Source organism: Dreissena polymorpha, chromosome 4 (assembly GCF_020536995.1).
Source record: "Dreissena polymorpha isolate Duluth1 chromosome 4, UMN_Dpol_1.0, whole genome shotgun sequence".
Classification (NCBI taxonomy): domain Eukaryota; kingdom Metazoa; phylum Mollusca; class Bivalvia; order Myida; family Dreissenidae; genus Dreissena; species Dreissena polymorpha.
In genome coordinates, this window is record NC_068358.1 from 128735975 (window position 1) to 128753463 (window position 17489).

General features: G+C 35.8%; 1 protein-coding gene across 7 annotated transcripts in view; it reads right to left on the reverse strand.

Annotated features, from left to right (window-relative positions):
- LOC127877598 (heterogeneous nuclear ribonucleoprotein K-like) overlaps positions 1-17489 on the reverse strand; it is a 50995-nt gene that overhangs the window by 5893 nt on the left and 27613 nt on the right. For 3 of the 7 annotated variants that reach the window (XR_008048494.1, XM_052423620.1, XM_052423621.1), the window contains exons 3-14: positions 13002-13117; positions 12373-12429; positions 11544-11587; positions 8269-8350; positions 6833-6946; positions 5319-5447; positions 4363-4595; positions 3818-4050; positions 3035-3170; positions 2454-2580; positions 1062-1139; positions 47-216 (exon numbers count right to left, since the gene is read on the reverse strand). Coding sequence is in view for 6 of the 7 variants with exons in the window: in XM_052423620.1 (XP_052279580.1) it covers positions 47-216; positions 1062-1139; positions 2454-2580; positions 3035-3170; positions 3818-4050; positions 4363-4595; positions 5319-5447; positions 6833-6946; positions 8269-8350; positions 11544-11587; positions 12373-12429; positions 13002-13117 (1519 nt within the window). In the remaining variant the exon portion in view is untranslated. Of the gene's footprint in view, positions 1-46; positions 217-1061; positions 1140-2453; positions 2581-3034; positions 3171-3817; positions 4051-4362; positions 4596-5318; positions 5448-6832; positions 6947-8268; positions 8351-11543; positions 11588-12372; positions 12430-13001; positions 13118-17489 lie in introns of those variants that run through there. The other 4 variants (XM_052423622.1, XM_052423623.1, XM_052423624.1 and 1 more) reach the window with 4 other exon arrangements.

Consider the following 17489-nt stretch of genomic DNA (forward strand, 5'->3'; position numbering starts at 1 on the left):
GTAAGGTTAGGTGAATATGGCCCCTTAACAAAATCTAGGCCCCCACCTCATCTGCAGCAGGTACTGGGCATTCTGTATCTGTTCCTCTGTGCCCGTGATGGTGATGATGCGGTCATTGGAGCCCGGCAGAGCCTCGTCTATCACAATCTGGGCGTCAGACTGACGACGGATCTCCATGATACGGGAACCACCCTTGCCAATAATGGCGCCCGCCATCTGCCACAGAGAATGCATACATGTTAAATTGAAAGAAGTTTGAAATTGGAATCATGTTGAAAAAACATATTAAAAGCCTTGCTCTTTGACAACTGTGCTTAATGCACGTGTGTAGTGTTTTCCCAGACTAGCCTGTGCAGTCCACACAGGCTGATCAGGGACAACACTTAAGGCACATGCATTAGCCCAGTTTTCCAAGAATAAGCTCATAATGTTGTGGTCTGATCTTAACAAGGTTTTAATCGAGTATCGGTAGATTTTAACTAAATGATTGAACACTGGTTTTGAGTGGGGTTTATGTATACAGGAGAACAAGTTATATGGCTGTTCACGATAAGGTACATATTTAGAATGAATATTTCAGACAGGGTTTTATGTGGATTATTTTAAACTAAATCTATTCTAGGCAACTTTTATGTGGATTATTTTAAACTAAATCAATTCTAGGCAACTATTAGATACCGAAGTCCAGCTGTACAATCATATTACTTCTATCAGACAATGTTCTTTGTAGGGTGGTATAGTTACACTTTAGGCTTAATACTGCTGATGATTAATTATTAGAACATGTCAACTATTATATAAGCCTTGCTCTGGATAACCAGCCTTGTGCATGTGGGCAAAGTTTCTTCCCAGATTAGCCTGCGCAGTTCTCACCAACTAATCTGGGACAACCATTGCCACTTTTAATATTTTATATTTTTAGTTTAAAGAAAGTCTCTTCTAAGCAAAAGTTCAGTTTATGCTGAAAGTGTCTTCTGAAATTAGCCTGTGCAAAATCTGCGACAACACTTAAAGCACATGCATTGAGCCCAGTTTTCCCAGAACGGGACTCGTATACTTACATCCTTAGGGATGGTGACCTGGGTGCTGGTTACGGGGTCATTGCCTCCAAACATCATGCCCTGGTTACCCATGCCTCCCTGCAAACACAGGCCATGAAAATGTAACCCAGCTGATCACAAAGCAAATTTGTGTCCAAGAGGAAATATCCATAATTCTGAATAGAGGATCAGAACCCATCCAAAACAAAGATATATCATTCTTTTACCTTGCATTAACAGAACAGGATCTTTTTATTAGAGCACACAATTAACAATTTTGCAAAATTCTGTTTAACTCTCATGACTTCTAAACTCAAAATACTATCACCAACTGTTCAAATTACTGTCACTATTCTCTGATTATCACCAACTGTGATTTCTTGATACCATGCTTCTTTATTTAGTTCTTCTCCAATGTTTGATCTTGATATTAACATGTCCTCTCAATTCCTGATAAAGCATTATAGTTCTCCGTCATACAATACTATGAGCAAAGAAATAGATTGACCTAATGCACAGACTTTTCATTATTGTACTTAGTAATACAAGGCAATGACCTATTTCATTAAAAGACATAACAGAACAAAGTTTGCGTTTAAATACTTAATGAAGAAAGGAAATACATTTTACAAAACAGTCCATGTTTAGAAGTAATCAACATTATGCGTCACAAACTATGTACTTCATTCTCAATAGAACGATCTACACTACAATAAGACTAGTTTACAACCAGCTGTCTTAGACATAATGTTTTTACATCATGCACGTTTGTAACTATTAACAAGGCAAAACATCATGAATGTAACTAACGAGGTAAAACCACACACCCAGTAATGACTCAAGTGGCATTAACTTCTTTTATTGGTCACAATTTTCCTGATCCATGTTCTTCCAAGACAACATTTGTTTTGCGTATACAAGACAATTTGCGCACAATAAGGTCCAATTTCAGCCTCTCATAATTTTTATGCTTTCACATTACTCAATTAAAATATAATCATTACAAGGAAAAAATAAATTAATATTTGTCAGAAGAAAATTCCCAGGAAAAAACAAAAGCAAATGGACATTTAGTAGTTTTATTTTACATTAAGTTTAAAATGTAAAATGCAACAATTTTTGCAAGCAATATGGTGACATAATAAAGACTAAGCAGACTTTTATCTATGCCTCGTCAATTCTAGTAATAATGTTAAATATATGTATCATGTAGGGCTTTCCCTGGCTCTAAATTTCCTAACCTATTTTTACCGAACAACAAATCACTGTTATTTTTGGCTTTTGTATGAGTTAATGAAGAAAACGTTGTAGCCAAATATAATGTTCTTAAGCCAATTTTGCTTATTTGTAGCCATTGGCAATCGGCAACGCAAGACCTGATCATGTTGTTGGTACCCGTTCTCTAAGACTTGCCTTCCTTACCATGTTGTCATCCTGGAAGCCGCCTCCCCCCATGTCACCTCCGAAGCCCCCCTCTCCGAAGCCCCCCTGGTTACCACCACCGAAGCCGCCTTGGTTACCCATGTTACCACCACCTCTACTGCAACGATACAACAACATGGATTTGCAGAAATTGTATCCTCATAATTTGCTGTTAAGCAGTTTTCTAATGTCAAAATAAATTGTGACTTAAAATATTTTACAACCATTATTTCTTATAAAAACAAAAAAGCATATGCATCCTCAGGACCAATCTTTTTTAATCCTAACAATATCGCTGGACAAGTTATGATATGGGCTGATAAGGGAATGTTCAATATAAAAACAATAATGTAAGTTTAAATTTTTTTGTAAAAAAGGTTGTTGGTGCTAACCAAATGGTTATCAATTTGGTGACTGATATACTCGGCAATCACAATTCATTTTGCTACTTGCATCAAATACAGCTTATGTTTCACATTAACGGAAAAATTCACATTAACGGAAAAACACATAAACAGACAAATTGCAAAGAAAGAATAAACTCCGAGACAGTGCCCTTGTCTGACACCTACCCCATGTTTCCGCCCATTCCTCCACGGACGCCTCCCATTCCGCCTCCTCGACCTCCGAAGTTGCCACCCATCCCACCTCTGCCAGGCGGCCCTCCCATTCCTCCGCCTAGGTTTCCTCCCATGTTACCTCCCATGCCTGTGAAAGAAACAAGAGATCTGAGCCCATATTCACTAACCCATTCTTAGACTTAAGAATATAAAAAAAAATCGAGACACAAAGATCTTAGTTTAATTTCACTCAGAAGAAAAGTTGAAACTGATAAGTCAATAAATATCCTTGATAAAAGTCAATAATGCATAATTTGCTTACCAAAGTTTCAAGATCCCAAACACTGATTTTTTGTGGAATGCATGCTTCTTTCATTATTTCTTTTTAAAGAAGTTTCACAAACTAATGATAACGTAACAGCATTTCTGTTTCAATAAAAGAATTAATCTATTTTACTTGATTGAAGTAGGAAAACTGTTAATTTTTCCTCATAACCGAATTTAACACATTAATCGATTAAGGTCAGTGCCCAGCTAATTCCTATTAAAACCAATGAGCCTTGTTCTAAGAATAGGGGGCTTAATGCATTCCCCTTAAACAAGATTTTGTATTTAAAAGAGACTTCCAATCAACATTTTTTCATATAACAGCTGAAAGTGTCATAACTGATTAGCCTGTGCGGAGCAGCTGATCTACAAGGACGCTTCACGCAAATTTATTAAACCCTATTTTCACGGACCCAGACCCATATCAAAACAAATGAACTGAAACCAACCCTATCCCCTTGTACTCACCTCCTCCCATCCCACCTCCCATGCCGCCACCAAGGCTGGCCATCTGGCCGCCGCCGAAGTTTCCCCCACCTCCTCCCATCGCCCCACCGCCTCCCATCACACCACCACCGCCCATCGCACCACCGCCAAGGTTGCCTCCGCCTCGCCCACCAAACCCTCCGCCGCCCATCCCACCACGACCTCCACCTCGCCCGCCCATGTCTCCCATACCTCCACGGGGAGCACCTCCGCGCCTGCAAACAAACATGTCCAATCTGGTCAGAGTTTACAAAGTAAAGAAATCGGCATCAATACTTTGCAGCCATATTTTCTGAGGGGCCTGGACCATTTTCAACTTCAAACTTAAAATTACAAATGTGACAAAACTTAGCATTCAACAGGGTTGTGATTTTATCAACTCTCCTGGAAAGTATACAATAACTCATAAAGGCTTTGACAAGTTAAATCAGCTGAAAGTAGGACTAGACACAGATTGTTTATTTGTTGTTTTAAAATACAAATACTAAACACAAGACAAGATTATAATTCTGAAGTTGAGCACATACCCGCCCCGACCTCCCATTCCACCGCCACCTCTAGGGCCGTCAAATCCCCCGCCACGTCCACCACCACCAAAGCCTCCACCGCCACGTGGCCCCCCTCTACCACCACCACCACCACCACGGCCGCCCTTTGCTCCACGGAGACCATCAGCCATTGAGTAGCCCCCATACTCGTTGCAGAACATCTCATCAAAGTTGTTGGGGTCGTAAAACTGGTTTGGGCCTTTTGGTGGTGCCTGACGTAGAAATCAAACTCATATATTGTTTGAACTTCTATTTTTTTTTTTTTTTTAAATCACATGTACAAGTTTAACCTGCCTATAGTCTGTTATCATGATACAACTTTGGATAAACAATTTCAATGATTTACCTGATTAGTTGGTTCGTGAGTTATTTTACTGATTTAGAAGAAAGGGCCAGGCCTCTTTGGATTGGAACAAATAGTGTTGTTTTGAATAAAATTGCCTACAAATACTATAAAATTGAGAAATTGTGAACGTTTTTTAACATTATAATTGATAAGGTTCAACTGATAGAGCTGGCTATGGAGATGAACCGAACTATTTATAACATGTTTCTCAACACATTTTTTTAAAGCTTAATTAAGGACATTAAGGCAGTCATTTGGAAACAAAACTTTTGAGCTTTGGATTGTTCCAAATTTTGGCAAAATAATTGACCAAAAATAAAACAACTCAATGCAATAGGTAAATGGTATGTGTCTGAGTTCAAGACAATTTGACATTGAAACACTCCTAGAAACACTTATAAGACTTTTTATTTAGATGTCTAGAGGATTTTTTTTTGAAACCGTGTGTACCTTCTGATACGAATTTTAGGCTATCATTTGGAAAAATATACGTTTTGATATTTTGACCCAGAATCAGAGCAAAACAAAAACACCACTACTCATGATTATTTTCATCTATGCCCACAGGGCTTTCCTAAGTGCCACTCACTGTCTCTAGCAGTTCATAGATGGTGTCAATGCAGTTGACGACAGACTTTGGTTTGCCGCCTATGGCTACGACACGCTCAGTGGAGCCAGGACAGCACTGGGAGTACACCTTGATGTTCGTACCTGTTTGCTGTAATACAACACATGTACCAAAGTGTGACAATTCATCTCTGAAAACAGGGCTTAATGCATGTACAAAAGTGCACAGGCTAATCGGAGACAAACTTTTCCGCATTAACTGGATATTTACTGAGAAGACTTTTTTTATATAAAGATACCAATCAAGCAAACAGTGCAGTCCCAACACTTAACGCACATGGATCAAACCCTATTTTACCAGAGCAAGATTATTTGTCTGAAAAGGTAGTTTGTGTATGTAACACTTATTGTTGTCTTTATAGGCTTCCATCTTGCTATTGTTTTATCAGCTCAATCTTGTGAAAGTTAATAATCTGTACATGTTGATTAGCTAGATTAACAATAAACAAGTGTTTTTCAAGTTTTTCAACTATAGAAATATGGCAATCACCATGTTGCATATACACTTAGTGACACAAACCAGTACATTATGTCCATATGATTGCACATACATATAGTTTCCATGCTGATATAAACATCCAAATCCAGGGTAACACATTTTTACCATGACTACACATCAGCGCTTCCACTAGCTTTAAAAAGTTGCAATTCCTGACTTCCAAGCCTTCAGTTTTAGACGTACCAGATGCTAAGTCCCAATTTTATTTCCATGAATATTTTAGTAAACTACACTATGTGTTAATTGCTGGATACATACATGTTCCAACTCTATCCATTACCCTGTAATCCAGTAAAATTACCATTTCTATGTTCAAAACCAAACTATGACCAATATTGACACCGTCTTTAAGAATTTTATAAACACAAACGTTCTCCATTTTACGCAAGTGCATATGCAAACTTAATGTGGGATGGGTGAATTCCCATTTAATATGTGTAAATCAGGTGAGGCGATGTGCGAGCATCAATCACTGTTCATATTTTGTTATAACGACCAATAAACAAGTGACTTTAATTTAATTTATTTATTGTAAATTTACGTAATTTTTCTTAAGTTTCAATGGGTCAATACTTTCTCATTGTGTGCATCAATTACGCATTCTCTTTACTTACTGTACGCTTAACATCACATTTTAATGACTGGAAAAATAACTGAGAAATTCTCGTGATGCATCTGTGTCATCATAGATGATTATGTAATGTGACTTAATTATTAGACATGCATGTCATGCTATCTCTTATCAGTGGATTATCTATTACCCCATGTGGCGTTTTTGGCATAACACCCGGAGATAACAGAGTGAATGACCAGATTTACTGGTGTGACTTGTAAAATCTGTGTATTAGAAAACAGTAATTATGCCGATTATTGGACGTCCAAGTGACTTCCACCATTTGCAAAACCGACGTTTGACTGCTGATTTTTAAGCATAATTTACGCCCGGACGACCATTAACAGAAGCGCTTTACACATACCTCCCTGAGCTCCTTGATCTTGAAGCCTGCGCGTCCGATCACACAGCCAGCCTGGCTCTGATGGACCAACATGCGAATCTCACATTGAAAGTCATTCCCCTGCATGTTCTGGTACTGTGGACAACAAATTCATTATGAAAATTGGGTAGCATTAAAAGATGAATATAGCCTCGTTCTGGGAAAACTGGGCTTAATGCATTTGCTTAAAGTTTAGACAGAAAATGTCATCCCTGTTAAGCCTGTGCACGCTGCACAGGCTCATGTGGAAGGACACTTTATGCACATGCATTAAACCCAGTTTTCCCAGGACGGGGCTCAATTTATTGAAGCTTCCTTCTGTACTTGGTGACTTTGGAGTTTGAGAATGCTCCCAGGTGAAAATCCAAACCCCAACATAGGCACAATATCTATTGAACAACTTAGGCATAGGGAATCCTTAATTTGAACACATAAAATACATCTATTAGTATTGCGACAATTAGAAATATTGCAACAATTCCTTATTTTTGTATTTCGAAATGTGTAAACACTGGACTATGCTTGTGAAGATTTTGTGAAGAAGGCTAGCAGCATTTTCAGACTTATAAAAAAGTTTATTTCAATAATAATATGCTTTATGCTGGAAGTTCAGCACGAAACATTTGTATGTAATATAGGAACAGTAAGCAGATAGAGCCTTGTTTTATGGTCAAAATTTTGCGCCTTTCCCAATCTCAAAATGTTATTTTTCCCCCCAAATTACAAAACTGGCTTAAGTTAGCAATTTTAGCGTTTTTTTCTTCTTTTTTTTTTAAATTCGAAATAACTGTTCATCTATGATTTGAATCTTAGAAAGTATGATATTGAAAGCACTATTATTCTCAATTGTATAGTGTCTTGCAAAAAAATCCCAATTTTAGTTCAAACAATGCAATTTACTCAATCCTAAAAGGCCTTGCCTTATTCCAAAATTTGTGGTAAGAAACAGTATGATAATTAGTTTCCCACTTACCCCTAAAATGAGCCTCGTTCTGAATAATCTGTGTTTAATGCATGTGCCTGAAGTGTTATCGCAGATAAGCCTGTGCAGTTTTCACATGCTAATCATGGACAATACTTTCTGTTTGTATTTTTTTGTTTAATGCAATTCTCTCCTTAAAGAAAATTCAGTTAGGGCAGATATTGCGCATACTTAACCCTTTGCATGCTGGGAAATTTGTCGTCTGCTGAATTTCTAAAATTAGCATTTTCTTCGATTTTTTTCAAAGAATACTATCAGAATAGCAAACAGTTTGGATCCTGATGAGACGCCACGTTCTGTGGCGTCTCATCTGGATCCAAACTGTTTGCAAAGGCCTTTAAAATTCGGTTCCCGCACTGAAAGGGTTAACGCACATGCATTAAGCCCAGTTTTCCCAGAACGGGGCCCCAAGTATTTATTGTGTCTAGTTGCGTACATCCGTTACCTCCTCCAGTGTGGGGATCACGTCCTCCAAGCAATCCAGCGCTGTACCCAGCTCAGCGCTGATCGTCAGAATCCTAGAAATCAACCAGAGGTCAAAGGTCAAACTGTGGTCAACATGGCTAGGGGCTGGACAAGGGTCAAGAGAGCTGGGTGTCATGGCAAACAAAAAAAGGTATTTTTACCCACATGAAATACGGTGCGGCTGCGGGCATAAGAGAATGGAGTTTTAAAATTTGGTCAAAAGCAATTAACTAAATAAATGTTAAATTCAATTCATACACAATGTATTATTATTTATTGCTCTGATTTCTTTTTAATAACAATTGACTTGTAATATTTTGAAACGGGTCAATAAGACGTATGAGAGCATTTTGGAGAATATTACATAACAAAATCTAAAACGAATTAAGCGGCAACAAACATTACTGGTTACATATGTTCAATTGAAGAATGGCACCATATTGGCAGTATACTGGATATTGGGTTTGTGTTGAAGCATTTTCTGCCTTGAGAACTGGGCAATACATATTGCGTTCCATACCCCACCCCCATCTTCCAAATACATGCATATTTGAATTGGAAATGCATAAAGCGATAGAGGTTCATATTAATGAACAGGTTTTCGGAGGTTCGGAACACGAAACGGTTTGTTGGAGATTCAAAAAACTAACAGGTTTTCTGGATATTTGGAACCCAAAAAAGGTTTTTCGGAGATTGGGAACCCAAAAATGGTTTTCTAACATAAGGAACCCAAAATTTGTTTTTTTGAGATTTAGAACCCCATAATGGTTTTTGGAAATTCAGAACCTGAAAATGTTTTTGTGAGTGTCTGAACGTGAAATTTGGAGATTCAAAACCTGAAAATGGTTCTTGGAGATTGGGAACCAAACAAAAATTTAACATGGCCAACATGGAATTTCTGGCCCAAATGGAATATTATGTTTTTGGAGTATTTGGGTATGTAGAGTTTCCCCCCTAAAATCAGTGCTCCAGAGAGGATTAAATTGCAAATGACAATGAAAATTGTGGTTAACAGGCATTGGTTGGAAGAGTTTGGATATGCTTCCTAGTTCAAATATCCATTATTATTAGGGATGGCAAAATTATTCGAATAATCGAATATTCGATTGAATGGTCAGCATTCGAATAATAAAAATGATATTCGCGTATTCGCATTTGTTTCCAAGCGTAATTTCACCAATCTTTAATGACCTTCAAACCGCTTACTAAAAAGCAGCCGAAATCACTTGGGAGTAACATGTTTGACGTGACGTTCTTCGTGTCAAACTGATAACGCGGCCCGTATAAGTGTTGATTGCGCTATGCAATATACACGCTCTAAGAATGGCCCCCGACTGTTGTTTGCCAATGGGGTGCCAATTAACGGTTTCAATTGACTGGCGAATAATAATTCAGTTTTGTGATCACAATATGTACAGCCATTAAAATGTGTGAATTACTCAAATCGCGCAATGCAATATACTTACTATAAAAAAGGGCCCGAACTGTTGTTTGTCAATTAGGTACCAACTAAGGGCTTCAATTTACTTGCGAATAATTAATTGAGTTTTTGTGATCACGATTTGAACAGACATTTAAATATTTGAATTACTCAAAAGAAACAGATGATATAAATAATACAATCATCAAGGAATCATAATTCAAATCTGAAAATGCCACCAGCCCCTTCTGCAGTATGGAATACTTTACACGGTCTGTGGATAAGAAGACCGCAACGTGTAATGTGTGTAAACTTAGTTTTACATATGCGCGGTCTGCTACAAATCTGTGGAATCATTAAAAAATAAAATTCTATGACACGATGTTTTTCATTCTATTTGTGCCCGATAACAGTATCGGTCATAGTATTTGTCGACAGCGATACAATTATTCGATAGCAACGTTAATAAACAGCCTCGTATTTAGCAAACGGATATAACTTACAAACCAATGGAAATAAAAAAATAACATGGTAAAATCAACACAGCCGTTGTATGCGAATATTCGAATACTCGATTGAATGAATTTGCGAACATTCGAATACCGATATTGGTATTCGATGCCATCCCTAATTATTATAGCATAAAGCAAGTAATTGATGACAAATAAGCTCAGAAATAATATATAGGAATTAAAAAAGCATTTTCTGTTTGTTTTAATGAATTACTTTGAAAAGTCTATTTTTAATGATTTTTTTGGCAACAATGGGTTATGAACTTTGGGTTATGAATTTTAATAAAAAACTGGTGCTATGATAAAACAGACATGCTCAACTTTTCTAAAACATTTATAGTTGTGTTGTTTATTCTGCTGAAATGGTCCAAGTAGTTATGGAAATTACAGATAGTTGGTTACTGAAAATAAGATGTTGTGGTTTCCTGCAAAATAGATGGTTGCGCCCAAAGATTTTGGTGTAACTGAATATTACTGGTCTATAAATGCATAATTCTAATTCTCATTTGATTAACTGATGATTTCAAGGCTGATAAACTTGAAATCTGAGAGCTATTCTGTCCTTTGGCATATGTGTGTCAATACATCTGTGCGATTGGTAATTTCCTCAACCACTTGTAAAATTGCAGCAGATACAAGTTTTAATCAAAATTCTTGTTTTCCACAAATATTCTACCACTTTCTTGTTGAATACCAATTCATAAATGATTTATAAGTAATATTTCATTGATTTCAGCCAGGAACACTGTCTATATAAAAAAGATATTCCAAACGTTGGGTTTACAATTTTTTTTCTCTAAATAGGTTGCATAAAACATGGCATTGAATGTTCTGAAAGAATAGTGTCTGGACTTTCTTAATTGGATGATTTCGGACTTTTTATCTATGTAAAGCGAGATAATAAAGTGCGACTTTTTGTTTACTGCCCATTTGTAGTGTCACAGGTTGCCTCTCTTGTTGGTTCATGCCAATTATTATTGATGTCAACATATTTTCCAAAACAGGAATACGCTTTTCTAATTCGATAGCTTCATTAGTTCTGGTTAATTATTACTCAGAATTCTGCAAGCATGCTTGTAGCAGGGAGATTTAGGATTGTACATTTAAATTTTCTTGGTCATGAAGATTATCTGGAGCACTGAGGCAAGGCAATCAAGTGTTTGCTTTGTAACTAATCAAGTAATTCCCTTCAGATTGTGCTCATCTTTTTGACTCTCTCAGTATACTGTGGGAATGAGCAAGTCAAATAGCACAGAGAGAGATTGATAGGCAAGAGAAGTGAAATCATATTACTCTAGGAATGGGATTGTTTACCGTTCTGGACCATCGGAATCGGGTACTGTTACGCTCGCTTTGTACTGCATCGTGGATCGTGGGTGGACATCCGTGGACAGGGAGTATAAAGGCCGTTTCCATAGAATTTTCATTCAAGGTCAAGGCCGTTTTTAAGGTGTCGGGACATGGGCATATGGGGAAGGAAAATTCAAGAAACAATTTAGCATTTAGTAACACAATGTCATGGCAATGATTCACAAAACAATGGTCATATATATTGTGCAATGTCTTGAAACAACAGTGATTTGTTTGTCTTGAAATTCTCTTAAAGGACGAAATTAAGTTATTTATCTTAATGCATTCATAGAGGCATACAGACCAAAGAATTAGGAATTATACCGACCAAAAAATAAAAAAAATCAGTTACCTTACGCTGATTTCCTAAGGCAATGCACCATGAAAGATATTTTGAGTATTTTTCAAAGTAACAAGGATATCTTCAATATCACTGTTAGACTTAATTTCTATGACAAGTGTACCAGTCTATAGGTAACAAAGAAACACTCATTAAAAAAATGTTGATAAGTGAAATATTACCAGGAGACCATTTCAGACCGAGGAAGGTACCTATAGGACCTGGACCCAAGACTGGGAATCAATAATACAACATTGACTAACAGTGTGTGTTTTCATTTTTTAAAATAAAAACTTATGACAGTTTATTGGTCTTTTTCAAGCAATTAAAAAAGTTTCAATCCAAAAATCAAGCTTGTAATACATATTTTTGAACAGATTGTTCTGGTAGCTTATTTTATTGTTTAAGTAGAAATTATATATTCTGTTTGACATATGCCTTCAAAATACTTACATCTGCACGCAGGCGTTTTATATTGCTGCCTGCCTTCCCAATAATAGCACCTGCATTCTACAAAACAGAAGAAACTGCAATTGTTTAATGTGTCATTATAGCCATATTTTTGATACACAATACCAGGCAAAGATTATGAAAATATTAAATCAATAAACACACAACTTTAAACAAGGTTTAAATATCAACTTTTGAGTTCTATTTATTTAAATAAGTTTAACACCTAAACGCTTGACAATTTTCATTCATTCAATCATGCAAAAACCATTGGCAAAATGTATCCAAGATTTCATTGTGTTGTATCTAGTCCCATGTTTGAATTTAGGCTATTAAATTGAGAACCTAGTATACAGTTTGGCTTTGAGAATGATACCTATTGACACAAAAAGAGGCAAAATCATTACTGGAGCCTAGCTTTAGGAGAACATGGCAAAATGTAGTCCACGCAGGCTTATCATGGACAACACTTTGCGCTTTTATGGAATGTTTTGTTTAAAGTAGGGCTCTTGTAAGCAAAATTTAAGCTGAGGAAGAAAGTTTTGTCCTGGATTAGCCTGTGCAGACTTCACAGGCTAATCTGGGATGATTCTTTACGCACATTCCCTGAGCCACACTCACTGGACCCTCACCTTGCTCTGCAGCAGCACGCGCAGGTCTACGCGGTACCCCTCCCCACGTTGCCTCTTCCTGCCCATGTTGCCCCCCTCATCTCCATAGTCCTCCTCCAATTCGCGTTTTGTTCCATCTAAAAAAGGCCGCATTGTTATTGTTTTTGGCTTACATTACTTAAACATTAAGAATAAAGGTGTTTTGAATATTTATACTGACTAAGGTTGCAGAGATGGATAAAGAGATGGACTAAATGTTGTGATTTATTTACAGTCAATCTTGTGCTTGCGACCACTTGCATTAAGCGACTTTTGTCTTATGCCACCACTTTGAATTCCCCCCCGAGAGTTTTCACTATATTTTCATATTGTATTAAGCGACTTTTGTCTTACGCGACCAACGACCGCTGATTTTCGTGTATTTTGATGTCCAAATCTTTAATTAAGCGACCACTTTGAGGTTAAAGTTGTAAATCTGTTGACCGTTCAGGTACAAATCCGTGTTAATTGTTTATCAAGCCGATAAGATGTAAGATTGCACCTTTGTTTTGTGTTCACACCAGCCATTTTCCTTTGTATGGATGACCGGTTCTGACCGGTGTTGATGCAGACTGCGTATCATTTTTTTGTGTTGAATAATACAGTGAGGTATTGATGCATAGTCTACTGTTTAAAGAGTTTACAATCTGGGACGTTAAATAACAAACTTAATCGCCTATTTTATTGGAAAAAAAAATGCGCCCATGCGACAAACATTTTCAGTGTTCCCGAGGTGTAAAAAATAAACTATTAATCTGTAACGTGTGTTGATATCCGTTCTCTAAAAAAATAATTGTAATTATGCTAATTAGTTTGTGTTAGCAAATTTTTCAAATCAGGCCTTTTTATTTAGTTTTCAATCGACGTGTTTTATTTATTTCCCTATGCACCATAATCGAGTCAGATTTCCAAAAGCTTACATGCAGAAATTAAAAAGTCAAAACAGAAAGTGTTAACGTTTAATGAACAAATTCGGGTATTGGAATTGTCTTAAAGTATAAGTGCACGTAACATCGCGAAAGAATAAGAGAAAACAAATAAAACACATTTTGATAAAACATTATTTGTTTATTTTATTTTTATTTAGATTTATTTGATTACAAAAGTGGAAATAATTGTGTCAAAAGGTGATAATCCTACATCTAGATTTAAAATGGAAGGTCCGCATATTCTTCCCAAATGGCCTTTTTTATTTAAAGACCATTTTATTAAGAGACCACTTTTGGTAACTCCTTTAAGTGGTCTCTAAATACAAGATTGACTGTATATAAATAAATATATATATATATATATTATTTGTAACCTTTGATTGGGTATTTCAGGCAGTTATTTGGTGGAAATATATTTTTGTTGACATTCCGGAGTCGCACTTTATTCCATCTCAAACATGCGCCATGTGTGGCAGACATTTATAGAGGTTTAAGCCTTTCCCGCTCAGATGCCGAGTGAAAATTGCTATATAGGACCAGCATAATACAGCTACCAGAAAAACGTGCAAGTAATACGCAGTCTGTTCAGATTTTATGCTGCTTGCTCATCTGTATCTTAAGGTTTGAAATGAAGGCTTTAAAACATGAATCTAGTAATAAGAAAGGTCTTAAATTTGAGTTTCTAAGGGCCTACAAAAGTGAGTATCAGAGAAATAAGGGTATAGGCATTGAGGCTAGTTCGCACTTGCTGTTATAGTAAACTCCCAACTGAGTTTGCTAAGATGTTCATATTCTATAACTTGCTTGGTTGAAACAGTATTAATTGCATCATGTTAATTAAGATCAAAATGATGATGATACTCATAACTGTCATATTGTGTTGTATAGTTAAATTCTTTCAGTTAAATTGTTTAGTTAAAATCTTCCAGTTTGATTCCACATTTAAAGGGGCCTTTTCACAGATTTTGGCATTTTTTTAACTTATTCATTAAATGCTTTATATTGATAAATGTAAACATTGGATCATTAAAGCTCCAGTAAAAAATCAAGAAAAAAATTTAAAAAAGGAAAAGAACATTGCCCGGAGCAGGTTTCGAACCAGTGACCCCTGGAGTCTTGCCAGAGTCCTGAAGTAAAAACGCTTTAGCCTACTGAGCTATTCCGCCGTGAACACATTGTTGACGTATTTTATACCTTATATAAGCAATCTTCGTAGTTTCACAAAATTTAACGACAAAAACAGAACTCTCCAAATTATTCAATCGTTTCGCGTTGCAACGCTTTATAATTTTTAGGTTTTAAAATCGTCAAAAGATGCATATAATGGCTATATTAGAGCATGGTTAATGTTCAGTATAACTGTTTCCTCACAAATATCATAACTAAAACGAAAACTTACGAATCTGAAACAACTTTTTTCAATTTTGTCAATTTACCAAAGCGTGAAAAGATCCCTTTAAGACTTACGCATTTGAAGTTAATTTGCAATTTTAAATGTGCTAATTGTAGCTTTATAATGTCACAAGCCAAATTTGTAGAGATTCTTTGGAATAAAATTACTGAGTACTGAGTTAAAATGTTTCTTCTCTGTGCAAGGATTACACTTTATATTAACCTCCCACAGCAAAGTTGATACAACATCTGATATATTAGTAATTTCATTATTATTATAACTTTGATCATTCAGATAAAGAATTCATGGAAACTTATTTTAGGTTTTAAAAGCAAAGTTTAGATTTAAAGATAATGATTGTTAGATAACTAATCAAACTTAATAAAATGGATGATGTAATGTTATGCACAGCATCAAGGGCTTTTATTTTTCTATTTTTAACAGTAAAAAACTATTTAAAAGGCTTAACATGTTTATGTTCCCTCACAACAAAAATATAGCAGGAAACAACTACTTAGTATCAAAAGTCCAGTTACTATATTAGAGCATCCATGTTGGCAAGTCAATTTAAACTAGGCAACAATCCACTCATATTTTAAAGAGCATTGGCTCTGGAAATTTACACTAAAGTCCTTTACTGTTAATTTGTTTTCCTGATATTAACTTAGAAATCATCTGCCTCTAAGAATGTGCATGATGTGAGTGATTTTAAACAGAGAAAGAGCTTATTTCATAACTATGAATAGGCAAAAGCCCAAAAAGCAGCAAGCATAAATCAAACAGAATGCCCATAAAATTACCAAGTTTGTGCCATCATAAAAGAGCCCAAAAATGACCAACAAAAAAAAACCCACTATAGAATGGGCTCTATTTAAACAAGAAGGAAACAGAAAAGAATGGCTGACATACTGAAATTTTACAAAGTCTAACAAAATATGATACTTCTTGATCACCAGACAACAAAGCATACCTAACTCACGGTTGAATGTGCTCTTTTTTTATTACAGATATAAAATCTTTACTCTGAAACAGTCTAATATAAGTGCAGTGTAACCTAAAACCCACAATTAAAAAAACAAACTGGTATACATGAACAAACAAAACATGAAATTCCGACCAGAAAATCGTGCTGAATGGATCAAATAGGCCGTTTAAGAAGAAAGTATACATCTTTTTCCAAGAAATATTATTACTTAAACTGCTTTGTCAAACTGGAAAATTTACTTTTGAAATATCTGTAAAATTGAGACATGGAAAATACAGTTGTGAGAATCAAAACCAAGAATAGTGATGCAAGAGGCCTGTTGTCTGTATAAACATTATAAGAGTTATCAAACAATTATTTCTTCAGAATTTCTTTAAGCAGCATGTGTGTACATTTAAATGCATTCAACACACTACTTCTCATTAAAGGGCAGTTCTTAAATATTAAACATTTAACAAAGTATATAACTAAAACTTTTTTGCGCAAATTGCATCTATTTCCCCAAATGGCCAGAAAAAGGCCTGATAGGTCAAATTTGTTGATAAAAAAAATCCCAAATTGGTTCATTTTGTTGCTATAAAGTACCCAACTTATCCCTATTTGACCATGAGACTCCTTTTCCCAAAATGGCTAAAAAAAACCCTGATATAATCAAACAATTATTTTTTAATTCTGCAATAATAATTCTCATTTAAATGTTCATCAATAAAACCATGAAAATGTATGAGTACTAAAAAATACTTAGTTTGAATGAAACTTCTTTGCATCATAAATTTAAACTAACATGAATCTGACACAAACACTCAAAACATGATTATAAATAAAAATACATATATAAAAAATAATTACCACAATGCTCTCCATTCCAGCTCTGATTGTAAAATGCAAGTCCATATATTTCAACAACAAATTTAACTATGCACCAACAACTACTTTGGTAGCAGCCACCTGTCTTTGTTTGCCTCATGCATTATTAACTGACCACATTGACAGGTTTTCACAAAGCATCCCTGGCTCCCACACATGGGAGCAAAAAATCAATTAAAGGGGAGAGGACACAAAACATTTTCATTGTACAACATAGCCAGGTATTGAATTGTATAAATTCTGGTTCCAAGATACTGAAAACGGCAGGTGCTTATGAGAATTGGGAACCAGAAAAA